Source organism: Chlorocebus sabaeus, chromosome 4, assembly GCF_047675955.1.
Source record: "Chlorocebus sabaeus isolate Y175 chromosome 4, mChlSab1.0.hap1, whole genome shotgun sequence".
Lineage (NCBI taxonomy): Eukaryota > Metazoa > Chordata > Mammalia > Primates > Cercopithecidae > Chlorocebus > Chlorocebus sabaeus.
The window spans coordinates 79,892,683-79,913,448 of NC_132907.1; the positions used below are offsets into that span (position 1 = coordinate 79,892,683).

General features: G+C 43.1%; 1 protein-coding gene across 4 annotated transcripts in view; it reads right to left on the bottom strand.

The window, feature by feature from the left end:
* The window catches only part of TRIO (trio Rho guanine nucleotide exchange factor), a 369,149-nt gene that overhangs the window by 129,269 nt on the left and 219,114 nt on the right, over positions 1-20,766 (bottom strand). For all 4 annotated transcript variants that reach the window (XR_012092813.1, XM_073014830.1, XM_007961240.3 and 1 more), the window contains exons 13-20: positions 20,491-20,665; positions 16,245-16,440; positions 15,358-15,524; positions 13,216-13,335; positions 11,273-11,464; positions 10,652-10,801; positions 5,508-5,622; positions 1,710-1,825 (exon numbers count right to left, since the gene is read on the bottom strand). Coding sequence is in view for 3 of the 4 variants with exons in the window: in XM_073014830.1 (XP_072870931.1) it covers positions 1,710-1,825; positions 5,508-5,622; positions 10,652-10,801; positions 11,273-11,464; positions 13,216-13,335; positions 15,358-15,524; positions 16,245-16,440; positions 20,491-20,665 (1,231 nt within the window). In the remaining variant the exon portion in view is untranslated. The remainder of the gene's footprint in view (positions 1-1,709; positions 1,826-5,507; positions 5,623-10,651; positions 10,802-11,272; positions 11,465-13,215; positions 13,336-15,357; positions 15,525-16,244; positions 16,441-20,490; positions 20,666-20,766) is intronic.

Genomic DNA, 20,766 nt, shown 5'->3' on the forward strand with positions numbered 1-20,766 from the left:
GGCAGACGGGGCACCACCTGCAACAGCACGCACTTCAGGATTTTATTTTCGGTGAATAAGTGGACTTTAGGAAAATGCAACAATACATTCCATTATCTTTCTCTGACAACAGAATTATGAACAATTTTGCTTCTCTGTAGCTGAGGGATTTGTTGTCTTTCAATGGAGAGATAATATAGTTATGTGAGAAAAGAACCTGAAATCATCTGTAATTAGAAATCCAATCAGGCCTCCAATGATCTTAAATATGGTTAAACTGTCTAATAAAATGTTAAGAGAGTATAATTTACCAAACGTGACTGCATGCACCTGGCTGTCGGGAACATGCTGGCTACACCTGGAATGTCGCTGGGAGGAGAGAAGGGCCAAGGCAGGGCAGGGCGTCAGATCCCTGGCCTAGGAACCCAGTTCATCCAACTCTGGGAACTGAGTTCTGAGCATGGGCTGCATCCTTCGAGACCTACATTTTCCAAAATGGAACAAAAGCTGTTCCTTAAGTCTGAAACCTCTGCTAAGAAAGTTAATTTTTCTTCAGCTAAAAAGCATGTATCCAATGCTTGCTCTGGATCAGCTGCATATCAGGTTGCAAGCTGGATTCAGAAGATGGGTCCGCAATGTGGTCAGAATGTGGGTCAACACTGACTGACATCACAGAATTGGCCGGGTGACTTTAAGGCACCTAGACCAGGGCCAGGCCACACACAGGTGCTGGGGGAATCACCTTCTCTCCTGTGCTTCCCTCCAGACCCCCCAAATTCTGGATGAAAGTTTACGGATTCTTAAGCTACCATTAAGGCAAAACAGAAGTGACAGGCATCTTAATGCTTAAGATGGGGTCAGATTTTACAATAAAATGATCTTCCATGACTGATGATACAGGCAGAAGCACTTCATCCTAAAATGACTTAAGAAGGGGATGCTCCAAATGTGCCCCCTTGACACATCAATATTTTTTGACTATACTAAATTATTAGAAATTCTGGGCCAGGTGCGGTGGCTCACGCCTGTAATCCCAGCACTTCAGGAGGCCAAGGCGGGCAGATCACCTGAGGTCAGGAGTTTGAGACCAGCCTGGCCAACATGGTGAAACCTTATCTCCACTAAAAATACAAAAAGTACCCAGGCGTGGTGGTGGGCGCCTGTAATCACAGCTACTTGGGAGGCTGAGGCAGGAGATCGCTTGAACCTGGGAGACGGAGGTTGCAGTGAGCTGAGACCATGCCACCACACTCCAGCCTGGGTGACAAGAGCAAAACTCTGTCTCAAAAAGAAAAAAAAAAAAAAAGAAAAAAGGAAAGAAATTCTGTCACATTTCTTAATTTTAGCTTAACTGGAAAAATAAAAACTTTGTCTTGAAAATATAAATACATCAATATTAAAAAATCCATTGTATTTACCTCAGTACAGAACCAAGATTCCCTAATAGTTTTTAAACAATCCTCATCATTATGACTTGTACTTTGCCGTCTTAGAGATGAGGTAAAGACAGCAGGGGAAAGCACACATGTTGGGGGTCAAAAATCACTGAGTGACATGCTTTCACCAGGCTGTGGGGTTTTCTTTTAATAACAAACATAACTAGAAGGCAATACTGTTTGTCATTAGAAAGTGGTTTTCAAGAGGGCGGAAATGTCAAGCTTGGCCTTTCTGTGGAGGCAGGGGTAAGCACGGGGGTTTGCAGGGAGGCTGGGCACCAGGTGTGCACTGACCTGCTTGGCACTCCTCTCAAAGACCACGTACTGCTGACACTGGTCCAGCCGTCTTTTCCTCATGGTCCAATAATGCAATACCCTGTTCTCCCGCTGGAAGAGCTCATTCAAGATATCTGAGAGAAAAAAGAAAATGATGTATGTTGGTGCTTGCAATCAATTAAAACAGCCGCAAAATTCCATTCATTTTTATTGAGACTTTTAGGCAAATGCCATGCCAAGACAGCACGATAAAGAATCACACTGCTTTCCTGTCTCAGTGAGCATGTCGACCAGACCTCTTCTCACTCTCACCTCCATTGAGCATCTTACGATAAAGAGACCACTGGAAATTTGAGGTCAGTCTGTCATACCTCCAGCTAGATGGATTTGTGGGATATGTGTATTTTGTAATATGCATTCGACATAATGCACAAGTTGATAATATGCAATTCAACAACGGCTGAAAAAAAATCAGCATTTTTTTCAAGACTGTTAAAACCTTGTGTAGATGGAGTTTTATACAGATTAAAGGTTGTATCAAAGTGGTGGAGTAATAATCAACAAGGGTGGATTTAAAAACAAAAAAAAAACCAGGCTGGGCAAAGTGGCTCACACGTGTAATCCCAGTACTTTGGGAGGCTGAGGTGGGCGGGTGGATCACTTGAGGTCAGGAGTTCAAGACCAGCCTGGCCAACATGGTGAAACTGTCTCTACGAAAAATACAAAAATTAGCAGGGTGTGGTAGCGGGTGCCTGTAGTCCCAGCTACTTGGGAGGCTGAGGCAGGAGAATCGCGTGAACCTGGGAGGCAGAGGTTGCAGTGAGCCACGATCGCATCATTGCACTCCAGCCTGGGTGACAGGGCAAGACTCCATCTCGAAAAAAAAAAAAAGAAACACAAAACCATAACCCCTTAGGAGAGGAAAGGACCTGAAGTGGGGAAGCAGAGAAGCATGAAGTTACAAAGGAAAAAAAACCTCATTACACAAACATTTAAAATGTCATAACCAAACAAGAACCACCAAAAACTGGTGCACAGACAAAAACTTTTTAAGAATTGGGAACATATGACACAGAATAGTCAAAAGAAAAATAATGAACAATTCTTTAGAAGAAGAATGAGCAAAGCCTATAAATATGAAGTTCACAATTTAAAAAATACAGTCACTAAATATACAGGAACACATTTAACCTCAAACAATGAGACCATCTTTCACTGCTTTCCTGGCAAACGGGTAAGGTCCAGTGTCGGAAAGAGTAAGGGAACAGGTAATCACGATCCTCTTATGGAAGAAGAAAAACTGAGTATGATGACCCCAGGGAATGACACTGAAAATGTGCATGCATACCTTTGAACTGGGAATTTATCTTTCAGATGAACAGTGCTCACACAAGTATTCAAAACTGTTTGGACAAAGATGTTTGAACACTGAAGCGCTGCTTAGAACAGTGGAAAATGGGCAGCAATGTAGGACCCACCAATTGAGGGACAGGTCAAATCAACTTCAGAAATGCTATACTGGGTATTAAAAAGAACAGCACGTCTTTAAATTCTGACACAGAAAGATGACTAAGATATATTATTAAGTGAAAGATGCAAGTTGTAAGGTAATATAGTCTCATTTTTGTAACAAATTAAAAAGTGGGATGGGTGAGTGAAATATACATGTTTATATTTCTCTACATACTTACATTTATATGCACAGACAGCTTGCACAAAAGTCTTGACAGTGGTTACCAGTAGCTAAGGAATTAGGTAACTTAAATACATTTGTACACTTTTTGAATTTTTGACACTAAGTCTGTTTTGCTCTAGAAGTTTATGAAACAAACAAAAAACTTAAGAAAAAAATTTCTGAGAGTGAAACTGCAAATCAAATACAGGGTTCCTGGCAATTTTATTATATTGGAAAACCATTAACATAGGAAGTTTTCCACAAATACTTACTGAGTTCCTAGCAGGCTGTACTTTGTGACAAATAAGAACAGAAGAGCAGCATTTACATCCAGCCTAACAACAGACTCTCTCAATACTACCTCCAAAATGAACCCCAAATTTACTGACTTTTCTCCATCCCTACCATTATTACCCTAAATACCACCATATTCTTAAGGTGACAATATAGTGTCATCATTTTTGATGACAATAAAAAATGCCTTTAGATACTGCCAACTATCCCCCAGGGACCAGTGGTCATGCTGTTATTTTTACTCCACCGAAGAGGTAAACTAGTTCAGTGAAATAAATTAAAAGTTTGAAATCTGAAGTCTGCTAAAAAATTAAGCTGTCACTTACATGAAAATATCGCACATGAAAATGAATATGAGCCAAAGCAATTTTTCTAGTCTCTCATTTCCACAGTCTCTGCCTGAGCCAGTACTAATTTTGGGTAAGTGAGCAGCAAACAGTGCTAAGTGCCCTCTTGGATATGGTACTTCCTCAAGCTCCTGGGGGCGGGGGTCCTCTGACCACGTGGTCTGAGATTCGTCCTTGCCTGTGCCTTGGGGTTATACTGTCTTTTCTGCCACCATTACTCTTACAGGAACTTAGTGCACTGACTCGAGCATAAATAAACTTTTCACCCCCAAGTAGGCTCTGAGGGAAACAGAATACTCCTATTTTAATTCTTTACAGCATCCAACATTAGGATATACAACAGCAAAGGCATAATGAAGATCTAACGAGGAAATAAATGAAACATAGTCTCCCTCTCACACACAAACGTGTGTCAAACTAGTGCAACCTAGAAAGGACCACAGTATCTTCAATCAGAAAAGACAGGACACAACCAACAAATAAAAGCAATATTGAGAGATGGATGAAAGGACATTTGTTTTTATAGGAAATGAACCAAGTAAACCAATTATCAATGCAAACAACTTGCTGGCCCAGAAGACTTACTCATGCAGAAAAACGGTTGCTTTTGTGAGTTGCACATTTTTCCAGAAGAAAAAGTCCATCAATAAAAATGTTTTACTGATAGAACTTAAGAGAATTATAGTAGTGTAAGAAAATTATTTTGTGATAACTAATAGATGAATCAGATGAGTAGACAGTAGAATGTAATGTAGAAAGTGTTTGTCTATCATATTGTTTTGAAAAGTGTGAGATGAATCATTTGCTAACTGATTATCACAATTTTTTTCCTATAAAACTAAACTTAGGCTGTGTAGCCCTCGTCAGAGTTACTTGCTTTGCGCCTTAGTTTCTTTATCCATTTTCCTTCCACATCAATCCTATTACAATTTAGTATACGTTTTCCCAGACCTTTTTCTAAGCACTTACATACACACACACACACACACACACACACAAACATGGTTGTATAGGTTTTTATACTCAAATGACATAACCCACATATTATTATTTTTCAATTTGTTTTTATTAACTATGCCTTAGGTATCCAAAATTGATAATACTTTATAGTGACAAAATTGGGATGTATTTTCTCAATTTGAGCTTTTAAAAATACTTTGCTTATAGATAACTCTGGTTTTTCCTTTCCCCCTATTTATTTTTCACTTACTTTAACAAAATAGCCAATGGCAGTAAATATCATTCTGATTTTGCATTTTCTCCCTGTTTATATTCTTCAACTTATTCAATAAATTATCAACCTATTCAATATAATATCAGCCTAAACATTTGTTTAATCTTTCACTATTAAACTAAGATCATTAGTAAGGACTTCATTAACATGAAACGGACATTTAAAATGAAACTGAGGTTGAGAGTTCAGAACACATTGTGCAGGCTCCTTCCGTCTCTTGCCAGGCATGCACTGGGCCGCCCCTGGGGATTCCCAGCTCTACTCACTTTTCACTTGCTGTTCAGGAGCTTTGATGTGCGTCACCATTCCTGGCATGTTCACACTGTTCCTGTGCAGGTATTTCAGGAAGACATCTGCATTCCTCCGAGCAAGGGTGCAAGCCTAAAAAACAATGGAGAGTGATGTGTTGCTAATCTGACTTCTACAAACGTGTATTTGGAGTACACATCACTGGGCTCTAATATACGTCTTTACCTACAACATTTATCTGGCCACTTTCTGACTTAGAAAATGCATAGGATAAAACCTAATTCTATTAAAAAAAATCTCTCTTTCCTGAAGCCCTCCCTCTGATGACACCTGCTGCTACATTCTGCCCTATAGAGAGGCCCATGGGGCAGGACACAGAGAGCAGCCCCTGCTTTATGGTCATAGAGGAAGGGAAGCCCTGTCTCTGTCCAGCCTGGAGAGGTTTGCACACTTGGCCTGCCCCTGGATCACGGCCTGAGACCTTGAGCTGCAGAACTCCGCTGGGCTGTGCCTGGATTTCTATATAGGGTAGACAGTAAACACTTTCAGTTTTGGGGGCGGTCATAGTCTGTTTCTCCGTCACAACTACTCAAACCAACAACCGATGAAAGTAGCCACAGGTGACAGGTAAACTATATCGAGGTGGCCCAACTTAGCCCTCAGTTCATAGTTTGCCAACCCTGGTTGAAGCTTTGTTATGTGATGTCATTGTGGTAACTGACAGTATGTGTTTATGTGTTTATGTTTATGCAGCCAGATAAACCAAACCAGTTTCATTCATATATTTTAACATAAGGGTTTTATATAAAAGAATACAAATGTAAAATCAAAGAAGGAAAAAACCCTTTAATTATATTTGAATTGGAAACATCTTGCACATTTCCTGTCTTGGGTCTGGAATTAATCTCTTCTTCAAGGAGCTCTATCTCCTTCTAGTGGTAAACGGTATTTAGAGCCCACAGTCTAGTCATTCGGGATGATCAGGGCTTTTGGGTTGGTCACTGTTTCCAGATCTTTTCAGTAGATGGAGCGAGGCTATCTTTTTTTCAATTAAGAGAAAAACACATCATGAGTCTCTACTGATCCGTGTGAAATTTCAAGTTGTCTGATATGGTCTGGCTCTGTGTTCCCACCCAAATGTCATCTTGAATTGTAATCCGAATTGTAATCCACATGTTAGGGGAGAAACCTCGTGGGAGGTGACTGAATCAAAGGGGTGGTCCCCCATGCTGTTCTCGTGCAGCGGGTGAGCTCTCACAAGATGTGATGGTTTTGTGAGGGGCTTTGCCCTGCTTCGCCCTGTACTTCTCTCATTCTTCTCCTTCCTGCACCGTGTGAAGAAGGACGTGTTTGCTTCCCCTTCTGCAGTGACGGTAAGTTTTCTGAGGCCTCCCCTGTCCTGTGGAATTGTGTCAACTAAACCTCTTTCTTTTATAAATTACCCATTCTCAGGTATTTCTTCACAGCAGCATGAGAATGGACTAATACACTGTCAAAACCAAACAACACAGAAGATGCTGAAGACTACAAAGATGATGGCTAAGGACAGCTAAGCAACCTGCCTTGAAAGGGCTCCTATGGATAGGACAAGCGGCATGTTAAAAGATAAATGACAGAGACTGCTTTGAAACACACCAAATATATTTAAATCCATGATGATACTAAAAAAAAGTCATATGTAGAAGTTACTATAGCAACAATTCATTATCCTGAAAATGGCAAATAAAAAGGATCAAGCAAGCATTTACTCTGCCTTTTCTGGACAAACTCTATTTTAGAGTAACCAAATAGCTGAGAGGGAATAATTCTAGATAATCGAGGCCAAAGGAAATGACAGAATTAGAGTATCACCATTTTGCAATTCCTAAAAACCAGTTACCACTACTGGGTACTAACCCCATCAGCTAAAAGGCGGAAGGGAAGTACAGAGGGGTGAATTGCACTCACCATACTTGAACCACTGATCAATCTTCTTACCAATCACAGAGACAGAGAACTAGACATGATAGGAAGCACAAGCACCACTGGCAAAGCTTTCCAAGCTCGCTCGCGCTCTCTCGCTCTCTCTCACCCCCACCTCTTTCTTCCCCCACCCTGCCACCCCACCCCCACCACCGTTCAAACCAGCTCTGATCAAGGATCACAACCTAATAAAAATCTAGAAATTGTGGATGGTGCTAAATGACTCCACAGGATGTAACTGCCAATCTGGAATGGGGGAAATGCCACAATCTGAGAAACCTATTTCTTCAATTAATAAATAGTAATGAAAGGACGGAGTATTGTTTAGATTAAAAGTGATTCCAAAGATATACCCAACCAAATCCATATGTGGACCCTGTTTGAATCTTAATTAAAACCATGTATAAAAAGACATTTGTAGGCCAGGTGTGGGGGCTCATGCCTGTAATACCAATACTTTGGGAGGCCAAGGTGGGAGGATCACTTGAGCACAGGAGTTTGAGACTAGCCTGGGCAACATAAGAAGACCCTGTCACTACAAAAAAATACAAAAATTAGCCAGGTGTGGTGGCAAGTGCCTGTAGTCTGGCTCCTTGGGGGCGGGGCTGGGACGATCACTTAAGCCCAGGAGCCTAAGGCTGTAGTGAATTATGATCACACCCGTGTACTCCAGCTCGGGTGACAAAGGAAGACCCTGTCTCAAAAAAAAAAAAAGACATTTACAGAACAATCAGAAAAAGTTTTAACAATGCTGGATTTCAGATAATATTAAAGAATTGCTATTAATTTTTAAGATAATGGTATTTTATTTGTATTTCTGAAAGGGAGAATTTACTGTTTAAATTCACAAATAAAATGATAAATCTAGAATTTTAAATAATCCACTGAAGGTGGATATAGGCCCATATATTGATAATCAGTGAAGATGGGTGAGTAAAATAGGAAGAGAATCCATTCTCTCTACTTTGGTATATATCTTCAAATTTCCACAATAAAAAGGTACTTAAATATCCTATACACAAACACCACAAAATTCAAGTTGAACAAAGGAATCCAAAAAGGCTTGTGATTACAGATGCTCCTTGACTTACCCTGATAAACCCACTGTAAGTTAAGTTAAAAATATTAAGTCGGCAGGGCGCGGTGGCTCAAGCCTGTAATCCCAGCACTTTGGGAGGCCGAGACGGGCGGATCACGACGTCAGGAGATCGAGACCATCCTGGCTAACACGGTGAAACCCCGTCTCTACTAAAAAATACAAAAAACTAGCTGGGCGAGGTGGCAGGTGCCTGTAGTCCCAGCTACTCGGGAGGCTGAGGCAGGAGAATGGCGTGAACCCGGGAGGCGGAGCTTGCAGTGAGCTGAGATCCGGCCACTGCACTACAGCCTGGGTGACAGAGCGAGACTCCGTCTCAAAAAAATATATATATATATAAGTCAAAAATGAATTGATTGCACCTAATCTACTCAACATCCCAGTTTAACTTAGCCTAGTTACCTTAAATGTGCTTGGTTTAAGCCTACAGTTACCCTGGCCTGCAGCTGGGCAAAACCATCTAAAACAAAACCTATTTTATAATCCCATGTTGACTATACTATCTCATGTAATTTATTGAATGCTGCACTGAAAGTGAAAATCAATGGTTGTTTAGCATTTGACGTGCAGGTTCTACTGAATGCACAGCACACTGGCACCACCGAGTCAAAAAATCACAAGTCAAACCACCGTAACTTGAGGACTGCCTATATTTTTGTTTTGTAATTTTACCTAAATAGCTATCTTAATTACATGAACTAAATGGTATTCATTTTTTTTCATACTAAATGGATCCTGGACAAAGAGGGGAGAATTCTAATGATTCCACCTCGAAATCCTAATAGTGGTCAGCATTTAGTAAATTTCAGCAGCAGGGAAATGTCGGGGGCAGGGGCTTTAAAAAGGTGTTGACATAGTTATAATGACTGACTGTGGAAACTGTGATGGTTTTCTCACCCCGGGAGCTTGCTTAAAAAGAAAACCACTGTGGTGGGAGCACAAAGTAAGTTACCAGATAGAATTTCCAAAGAGTTACAATTTATCCTCACAGACTGAACAATAACTCTGTCTGTCAGATGATGGACTTCAGAAAAAAACACAAAAAGTATTAGGTGTAACAGGAAAGTGGTCAGAGACGTGAGAACGCTGAAGCAATGAGGAGGTAAGGAGGAAAAGTGACCACCACCCCTACTTTTAATGGGCCTCGGCGGTGATAACAAGCAGAGCCTCAGAATTTCTGTAAGAGCCCAAGAATGCAACACGGAACACTGGGCACCAAATGTTGCTAAATGTTTCAACTACTTTGAAAAATTTAACTGTTCCAAAGCACATCTGTGACCATGTATGACTAAATGTGACATACATAAAAATATGACAGAGCACTGTAGGCCCAACTACTAGGGAGGGTGAAGTGGGAGGACGGCTTAAGCCCAGTAAGTTCAAGGCTTCAGAGAGCCGTGATTGCACCACTGCACTCCAGCCTGGGTGACAGAGTAAGACCCTTTTTCTGAGTTAAAAACAAAAAAAAAAGAAAAAGCAGTCTTGAAAAATTCCTCATTTAAAGCTTTTCAGAGAGAAAACTCCCAGTCTGGTCTGTGTGTGACACACTTCTCTTGTCGGAAGCATTTCCTGAGTAGGTATCAGTGATTGCCACCCCAAGCCGTGTGGCGTTTGCATCATGTCTCCTCCATGCCACGCTTATACCTCTTCTGAGATACAATCTTCGTTCCCTCTGAAGGGAATGAAGAGGCTGAGTTTCCAAAGGAAGATTATTTTAAGCTATATTTGTATTGTTTTTCACCAAATCAATCAACCAATCAATCGCTCTGTCTCCAGAATCACTTGGTATTGTGACTTCCAACCAATCCTTATTCATACAGATTTTCAGCTATTTCCCTGTGAAAACTAGAAAGACAGGGCAATCGCATATGAAAAAGATGTGAAGGTTTTCTTTCTTCAGCCAACTTCTCACTGATGCGATACTGCCCTTGTTACATTCCACAGCAGGCAAGAGCTGTGGGGCACGCTCCCTTAGGAAGCGAAGACTGTGCCATGCGCGCCTGGCAGGCAGGAAGCCTCTGCTGGTTGCACTGCCCGCGGCGCAGCCCCTACCTTCAGGGAGGAAGCCTCTGCTGGGTGCACTGTCCGAGGCGCGGCCCCTACCTTCAGGAATGCCTCCTTCTGCTCCAGGTGCTTGCTGATCATCGGCGTCACATGGTCTGTCTCGGAGTTTGGGCCCAGCTTATCCGCCCCGCCACACCAGTCTTCTTCTCTCTTGTACTCCTGTTCCAGGCTCTCGAGGACGCTGCAGACCTGTAAGCAGGAAAAGTTTGAGGCTCAGACTTGACATCTGCCATTGCCGACTGGTATCTCTGGAAAGCCCTTTCAGTCGGGCTCTGGGGATGAGATGCTGTCAGGAAGATCACATAAGGAGGAGCCATGGGCTCTGTCTGGCTGGAGAACAACTACAGGGTCAAAAGCAGGCAGACCTTTCAGTGCAAGAACAAAACCAAAGCAAATATCCTGTCTCTCTCTGATGTGTTTCAGGTCATATGTTTAAATGACAAGAAGAGAGGTGTCTTCTCAGCTACTTTCTAGCTTATTATTCTTTGACATCTAAGGTATACAGGAATAATTTTAACTCCAGAATGCCCTTTCCCTGCTTGACTTGCAACTGATTGGTTCAATAATGACTGACACGTTAACAATGATTGAGTTGTCCCAATAAATTAAGCACAAAATAAAGTATCAGTGGAGAGTTCAAGGGAGGGAACCTCTCCCGACCTGCTCTGAGGTTTTGTAGAAAGCGACAGAGGCGTTGACGAGCTTGAGGCGATCTTCCATCTTGAGCATGAGCTGCTGCCAGTGAGATGCCACCTTCTCGGCGCAGTCCCGGATCATGTCCATATCGTAGTGGTTGGCCTGTAGCATGGCTTCCGCCTTCTGCTGCACCTGCAGCGCGCTCTGATGTGTTTTCTAGAGACAGACAAGACAAGGGAAGCCTTATTTGCCAGAGTGTCCCCACTGACTAGAGAGCAACCAGGATGGCTACAGTTACTCTGCTCTTCATGATTTTGTGGAAATACCTTCAGTTAATACTCACTAGGATGCTTCTAAAAGCACAACAGACAGTTTAGGAAAAAAGGTTTTATGCCCAGGAACAACTAGGTCTATGTTTAAAGTAGCTAAATGAAGGATGAAATTCATCACCTCCCAGAACGGGTCTCAGTTGTAGGGTTCTTAGTCTGAAAAATAGCAGGAAAGACCCTTAACAGCCAAAGAAGCAGTTGAAATGTTCCAAGTTTATTATTCCTATTGATCCTTCTCATAATAGCTGCTGGAAGCAAATGAACAAGTAGAGAAAAGGTGGCCAGAGTGAAAGCCTTTGATTTTCACTTGCAACTTAAACTTTGGACTCCAGTGAAAAGCTTTCAAGAACTATTGATTTTAAAAAGGAAAGGAAAAACAAATAAAAAGCTAAGAATGAAACAACTGTGTTCTCTGGAGGTCCATGCCATCTGATAAATCTATACAAATAGCACGGCAAATGCAGTAAGAGTTTGCTCATCTGTCCTCACTAGAAGAGCCAGGACGGGCTGAGAAAAGTCAGCTTCTCTCCAGTGAGGCCGTAGAGCCAAGGGAGGGGGTGGGCAGGGAGAGCACAGGTCTCTGAGGATACAAGATTTTTTTTTAAACAATAGCAAAACCTTTCATTTCACCTGAAAAAGTACAAATGATCCCATAAAACACTATATACAATATATTCTAATCCTTTACCCAGACACAGTGATTTATTACTTGCAATTTAATTACTAGAAATTCCTTGGCACAGTATACAGATGCCCAGAGTTTGCACCTCAGGAAGAGCTGTTAATGCACGTCCAATGGCATCAAACAGTTGACAATAAATTAATCTAGGGAATAAATTAGTGGCAGCTTCTATAGCTTTCTTCTCTGGCTGATAACATGTGAGCAGAGGAGGGGAGATAACATTTCTGTAATCAAATGTTCTTTTTCCTTTGACATTGCCTCGCCACTACCAATCAGAACCATTACCCATGTGCCCTACCCGTACCAAAAAAATAAAAATCATTAGTCCACATGCTGACAGTGAATTGGATCAGGCCTGGAATTAGCCTGAGCATTAATTAGCCTGAGTCATTTTGCTACAGTTGTGGCATACAGACCCTCGTCAAGGTGAACAAGGCGGCTTTTAAGCAGGAATCTGAGGAGTTCTGCTGTCGGCATTATTTACTGACTGATAGCGAATTCATGATATACACCTGGTCTTGGTGAGCTCGCTGCTTGGATGAGGTTGGTAACATAGGAGAAACATACTTATGAGACCAGAAAGATATTAGAAAACCTCAGCTGAGACTGTAATGTGGGCTCCTTGGTTCTGAGCTGTTCCAAAATCAGAGAAAGTGCATCTTGCCAGGACCCCTACAATAGGAGAACAACAGGAACCCCCGGTCTCCGAGACCTTTGGGATCTTTGCAGTGAGGCTGCCTGTCTGGGATGCAAATCCTCATCTCACCGTGGCGCCACACTGTTTCCCTCTCCTGATATCAACTGCAGACTTAGAAGCACTGTCAATTTGGGTCCTCTGAGCTGTCTTTACCATTCCAGCCCCGTGTGGCTCCCATGGTCAGTGCCATGTGGGGGATTCAGGATGTTTGTCCTGAGCAATGAAAGAGCCAAAGCACAGACAGGCCCAGTGCCCTTACCTCAATGGCATGCTGGAACTGCTCATGCTCTCGTTGGAGCTGCTCTGCCTCTTGTAACGAGCTGGCTGTGATAAGTCCGGCATTTAACATGGACTCTCCATTGCGGATCCAACCCAGCACCTGAAACATTACACAGGGTAACTCCAAGCAGCGGACTTTCCAGAGAATCCTGTGGACCATCAGGGGTGAGATACGAGCGTGCAAGGTGGTCCAGTTGCTCCTGGTAGGTACAAGACACTGATGGCTTCATCATCCTCCTGGCAACAGCCTGATGTTCTTCCATGGTACCTGATTGCAAGTGCTGCATCTTTTTAATTAGTTCTGTTATTTTTAGTAGCAAATGGGAAATGAAAAGGTGGAGGGTCCAGTGGATTGCTGATACTAGTCCACAAGCCAGAACAGATTAAGGGCTACATTTTAGAAAACCTACTGACACCAAGAATTCCTTGATAATCAAGAAAAGCATTTTTCATTCTCTTTCAGCATTTTTGGACTGAAAAATTGGCAACTGCTTGAAAAGTGGGAACTAATTTATTTCACGAACTAATTTTCCAATTTAACTGCAGTGTTGAATGGCATAATAAAAAAGGTATGAATAACACCATGCTACAATGATCAGGTTCAAACCATGAGCTTCTCAACTGCACACACACTCAGAGGAAGTAAATTCTGACAGTGGAAACCACAGATTGTGGGAGGTCTTCTGGATAGTTGGGTGTGGAAGAGACCTCAAGTAACCTATATAATACCTATTGCCCTCTCGCTTACTTAGCACAGAAGTACTTTTATTGTCTAAGCCCTCTCCCAAAGTTGGGGCTTTACTTAGAAAAACTCCAACTAAGTAAAACCCCAACTTTGAGAGAGGGCTTAAACAATAAAACCACTTCTGTGGCTGGGGTTTTCTAAGTAAAACCCCAACTTTGGAAGAGGGCTTAAACAATAAAACCACTTCTCGGCTCCTGTTACAGCTTGGCTACAGTAATGTACAGGTCTAGCCAATGAAAGCAAAGCAGGAATCTCTGGGGAAGTTTGTGAAAATATTTCTTTTGTGATAGAGGGGCTGCCTCTTTCTCATTATGTGTTTCCCTTCCTGATAATTTGGGATATGGAGGTGATGGCTGGAGCTACAACACCCACTTGGCAACCAGAAGGGAAAGGCCGCCCATCACCAACATTTCAGCCTAATGTACCACGGGAGCACTAAATGCAGACCAGCTATCTTCTATATCCTGACTTGTCACATGGGGAAAACACCTTTTCAAAGCCACTATTTTTTAGTCTCTGTTATAGGCAAAGGCAAATCCTAAGGGATACATTTATTTATTCCGTTATTTCTTACATTGTTTAGTGTTTGTGCAAGAAGGAGCACTTTGTTAGCAGGCCACAACACTTGTTTATATGTAAAAATACCCACGCTACAGATGGCACGTGGGAGACCAAAAGGTGCTCTTTTCAACAGTTCTGACTGAAGAGTCTACCTGCCCCAGTGTGAGTGTCACCTACTTCTGCATCACCTCCTGCTCATGGTCCAGAGGCATCTTAAGTCCACTCCAACCAAACTCACTTTCTGTTTGCTTTCTCTGCATCTTTCAGGGCACCATAAACTTTTCTCTCCCTCCATCAAGCCAGTTAATAAAATGTCATATCCACGCATAGAATCCCACTGGTACTGAGCCAAAAGCAATCCCTTCCTCATGTTCTATTTTCACTTTGTCATGCCATCAGGATGTGGTATTACGGTATCCTGATAACACAAGAAATGACCCAGGCATATGGGGTCTGAGAAACGATCCAGATCCTAACAGTACTGGGCAGAAAAAGTCATATAAGAGGCAATATGCTCAGGCTTTCAAGCAAGAGACAGACTATCAATATTGAAAGAAACCAAGGGCTGTTACCTTCTAGTGCTGCCTGTGCTGGGTGAACAGCCAGTCAGTCATCCTGGCCACTGGCTCCCTTTCCACACATTAGGGATGGCTGTAATGGGGGTGTGTGTATGTGCGCATTATCCTATATATCAAGACAGCTGTGTTCTGAGCGGGCACGATCCTCCCCAATGCTACAGGTCAGAATTTCCAGGAAGTCGATGAGATATCAAACGTCTGTAGCGCAGCCTCCCCAAGCATCCAGTCACTTGCTCACCTGTTTCACTTCTGCTTGCAGGTGGCGAAGCTGCACGCACTGCTCCAGGTGTTTCCGATGCTGCTCGGCGGCTAAATCCAATTCCTGCTGTTTTTCATGAAGAAACTCCAACAGGTCCTGGACGCGAGTTGCCATATCTACATCTCTATCGCAAAGCAGCTCCACGCCTGTGGACATTAAAGGGAGACCCTAGAATTCAGCTAGCACTTCAACCTTCTGTTCTCAAAGGGCGGATGGCACAAAGTCTGCTTTTGTGAATGATCTACCCAGCTAGGGGCCAAGCCATTATGCTGAAGGGCAAGTTCAAGGAGGGTAATGTGTGTCAAAGGATGTACAGGCAATCAATCCATGTCCACATCCCATCCATTTCTACTCCCACACTGATAACTAGGAAAGTGCAGCATTCTTTAGAAATGAGTGAATTTCAGGGTTTTTTGTTGTTATCCTCCTTACATGCAGTTTCCTCTTTAGTAAGCATTTAATTTGTGTGAAATGAATAATGCAATATGCAGGTTGTTGCTAAGTTTCTAATACAATTCTGAACCTATAGTGACATCTGCTGGTAAAATATAAACTAAGAAAATAAAGAATGTGAAAATGTTTTCCTGGGATTTATAGTTCATTCACAGAGATACAACATGTCATTGTGTAAAATTAAAGTTCATGATACTTAAAATAGTATGTGAGAATATCATGAATGAGTACTCTAACCATGTTAAATGTGACTGTATTACAGAAAAATGCAAAACATTCTTTTAAAGAACAGGTATCTAGAATACCTATATCGTAGGAACTAACAAAATGTGCAGTCGTCCCACTGAAATAAACTGAATTGCCATGAGGACATGAAGAAATCACAACGGACACAGATGGAATGAGCCTCTTACCAGAGGCCTGGACCTCATTGACATACTGCAGAAGATCCTGCCCTTGGTGGATGACGTCGAAAGTCAAGTTGTTCATGGTCAAGGCTTTGTCCGCGTGGTGTTGGAGGCGCTGCTCTGCGATCGTGAGATCTTCGGTGTCGAAGTCATTCATTTGCTGAGAAAGCTCATCATTCCAAGACTCGAGGTCTGAGATAATCTGAAAGAGGAAGGTATTTAAGATCAAGACAAAAAATAAATACACGCAGCCACCTCTCACTCTGTACCAAGGAAGGAAGGAAGAGATGTCTCTCTGTCAAAGAACAGAGACGTCAAACACTTAAGATGCATGACTTCGGCGGTACACAGATCACACCTCAATAAAGCTGTTTAAATAAATTAAACATAAATAAACAAATAAATAAATAAATAAATGGACACAGAAGCCAGATGAAGGGGTTCCCACTGGCCAAAGATACCAAAAGAGAAGATAAATAAATTACCGAAACTACGTAAAATATATTGTATATACAAAAATCCATTACTATTCCCAATGGTGTTCAAAAATAATAAGAGAAGCTAAAAGTCAAAAAAAAAAAAAAAGAAAAAGAAAGGAAAGAAAAAGTATTTGGTTTCTACTAGAAGTGGACAGTAAATTGGCTAGGGGTGGTGGCTCATGCCTAGAATCCCAGCACTTTGGGAGGCCAAGGTGGGAGGATCACTTGAGATCAGGAGTTCAAGAATAGCTTGGCCAACATGGCAAAACCCCATCTCAACCAAAAAATACAAAAATTAGCTGGACGTGGGGGCACGCACCTGTAGTCCCAGCTACTCGGGAGGCTGACATAGGAGGATCGTTTGAACCTGGGAGGCGGAGGTTGCAGTGAGCTGAGATGGCACCACTACACTCCAGCATGGGCAACAGAGTAAAACCCTCTCTCAAAAAAAAAAAAAAAAAAAAAGTAGACAGAAAACCAATCATTATCCTAAATATTGGCACTTAACTAAAAGATAAAAGAACATTTTATAATGAAGAATTACTCTTTATAGATGAATCTAGCTATTAAATGCAGAAAGAATAATAAAATTGGAAAATTGTTTTCACATTCTCATAAGCAATGCTCATCAGCACATAGTGAACTACTGTGAGAAAAAGGCTGAGGGGATTTAACCACAGAAGGTTCAGCATGATGGTGCCTGAACCGGCCTCAGGGTCCCCAGGGAAGTGGGATTAGACAGGCCCAGCCTTCGCAAGGGGAACTATGATGCACCTCCTCGGAAAGACTCTTGCACAACAACAGAACTAGAATCAGGTCTTTGCATCTAACTTCTAAGTTTAGAGGAAACACCAGGGAAACTAAAAGTTACACAACCTAAAATAATACAAGTGAACAAACACTGAATGTGGGATCTGGTTCCTTTGACAACCGATCCAGTTATTCTAGCAAATGATGGCATAAAAAAAAGAGGAGGAGGACAAAGGAGAGACAATTCTAGATTAAGAAATTGACCATTAAACACAAGAGCCAACTTCACGTGCCTCCTAATTGAGGCACCCACGTCAATCTGAACATGCTGGGAGTCGATGACAGTAAGAAATGACTGTTAAATTGGGGAGATGTTTAGTTGATTGTGGGGATGTAAGAAAATAGCCTCATCTTTTAGAAAAGCCATTAGAAGTGAAAGAATAAGCTGGCAATGATTTTCTCTAAAACATTATAGCACAGCAATAACCAAAGAAGGTTAACCAGGCTGGTAAAATCATGCTGAATTTGTGGTACAGGCACACGGTAGTTCCATTGTACTGCCTTCTGTACTTCTGTATAGCTTTGAAGACATTTATTCATTCATTCATTCATTCATTCATTCATTCATTCATTCATTCATTCATTCAGAGATGGAGTTTCACTCTTGTCACCAAGGCTGGAGTGCAATGGTGCAATCTCCTCTCACTGCAACCTCCGCCTCTGGGGTTCAAGCAATTCTCCTGTCTCAGTCTCCCGAGTAGCTAAGGTTACATGCCCTTGCCACCACGCCTGACTAATTTTTGTATTTTTAGTAGAGACGGGGTTTCACTATGTTGACCAGGCTGGTCTCGAACTCCTAACCTCAGGTGATCCGCCCGCCTCGGCCTCCCGAAGTGCTAGGATTACAGGCGTGAGCCACCATGTCCGGTCATAATAAACTTTAAAATATAACTCCATACTCCTATGGGCCATCAGATGTGGCATCTTCCTGGATAAGAGAGGAAACCCGGCCAAAGCCTAAACTGCTCAGATCTTCATTTTTCAGGATTAAAGAGAACAGAGCTTCTCAGGCTGTGATCTTGTAGCAGCTTCTGAACCATATCTGAAGCTGGCCCGAGACTGGGCTGCAGGTACAGCTTCCTCTATTCAGGATGCACTCCCCCAGGCTCTGGCACGCTGGCTCTATCTAGGACACTTGTAATTTTGTGGCCTTGCTGGGGGAAAAATGTATGTTTTTGTTTCCTGATCTGGTTCAATGAAACTGGAAGTACTTTCACATACTTACAATAAATACAACTTTTTTAATATTAAAAATTTTTTTTCTCTTTAAAATAGTATGAAGATAAATGAATCAATTTTTTTTTTCAAGTATCAAAATGTCCTGGAAGAAAAACTGCAACTAATGCTTCTGGTTGGTTTGTGTTTCCTAGTTGAAAATATTCCATATGCAGCTAAGTTTTACAAAAGTGAGTCCTTTGAAGTCAGAGAGGGGAGTGGACCTGGCTGGTCTCCCATTTAGTCTGTGCTGCTACCTTGGGGAGGCCATGGCAGGCCCTCACTGGGCAGAGGCCAGCGTGCAGGTGCCTCTTCTCTGCATAGCTCCATGTGGATCTAAAGGTCAAGACTCTGAGAGCACCTGAGCAGGTTTCACCAAGCTACATGTTTAGGGTTTGACTCCTTTCTTGTTATTCACTAATGATGAGCATGAGCAGAGCCAAAAGGTCTGTTGTTGTTAATGAAAATAGTGCTGGAGATTTAGACAAGTGGCCAAGCAAAGGGATCCAAGAGAGTCCTGTGCAGGGCTGACTTGGTCCTTGCACCACAAACCAAAACCACTCCCCAGGGCAGGCCTATAGACAGGCCCAGGGGAAGCCACACAGCCCACTATGGGCAGAAGGTCCTTCCTGTGCCAAGGTGACTGAGGGCAGGCTACGCACAGCCCTGCCATCCCCAGCCCGAGTGGCAAGGACTGCTGATGAGCTCTAAACCAGAGACGAGAAATAAATATTAAGAGGGTGTGCTCTACAGGTGTCTATCAGCAGTCACAGAGGAACCACCAGGCAGCCCAGAGGTATGTGGAGGAGGCCTTTGGGCCATCACAGCCACCAGCTGCACGAAGCGGCCAGACTCCAGGACAGCAGGCTCACCCGCGGAGGGGAGCTTTGGCTCCTTTCGTCATGTCCCCAGGTAAATTCACACTCACATGACTGGACTGACTTCTGCTCGCACGGTGTCAAAAAAGAAAGCTCCTCCTAAGCACAGAACCCAGAACCACTCTCTTTGTGTTGAAGAAAGATAAAAGACACCTGTAACTTCTTTCTCCTGTTCACATATAAGGTGCAGAAGTCCATGTTTAGGTAAGAATTATGGATAATCTGAGAACACCCCTTTGGGGGGAAATTGGGTTTTCTATTATCTAAAATGCTATGACCACAAGTCAGGATTATTCCCACTCTGGGAGAGAGAAGGGCAAGAGAGAGAAAGACGGAAAGAGAAAGGGAGGAAGCAAGGAAGAGAGAAGGAGGAGAGAGCGAAGGTGGGGAGAGAGAGAAAAGGGGAAGGTGAGGACAGGAGGAGAGGGGCAAGGATGAGAAGACGACAGGGAGGAAGAGAGGGAGGGCTGCTGCCTGAAGCTGATGACTGTGCCTAAGCTGAGGACAAGGGAGTGCTGTGTGCGACCCAATCAAGGTTTAAACACCGCAAGACTGAGAGAAAGCTGTGCTGGCTTCCTTCGGTTCTGCTCAGCGCTTGCTGTGCTCTGCTCCTGCCACGCGAGCTGCCTGCTCTACTGTTTCCAACGTTAGGGCCCAGGGTTGAGCATCCCCTGGCCTCCCAGGGATGATCCAATTCCAGCCTCCAGGAACCCTCTCTCCCTCCCGGACCCCTCCTGGTGCAGAGGGTGGGGGTGTGGGTGAGGACACAGGACCTGAGCGGGGCAGAGACAAGAGGGCACTGGTGCTGTGGAGGAAGCCAGGGCTCCCACAGGCAGGCAGGCAGGCAGGCGCCGGCCACGGGACACTCACGTCGATGGCGTCCCTCTCGAAGATCCGCAGCTGCAGGAAGAGCTCCAGCTTGATCTTGCGCTCCTGGAAGAGCTCCTCCATCTGCGACTGCGCCTCGTCCAGCTGCTGCAGCACCGTCTCAATGTGGTTGATGGAGCTGTTGTGGGGGGTCTTGTTACTGGAGATGGCAGAGTCCCTGCGAGAGCGCACAGAGGAACAGGAATTGGATGAGAAAGTCACACATTGTTAGATACCAGATCCGGCCACGCAGATCTTCAGGGGAAGAAAGCTGGCAGG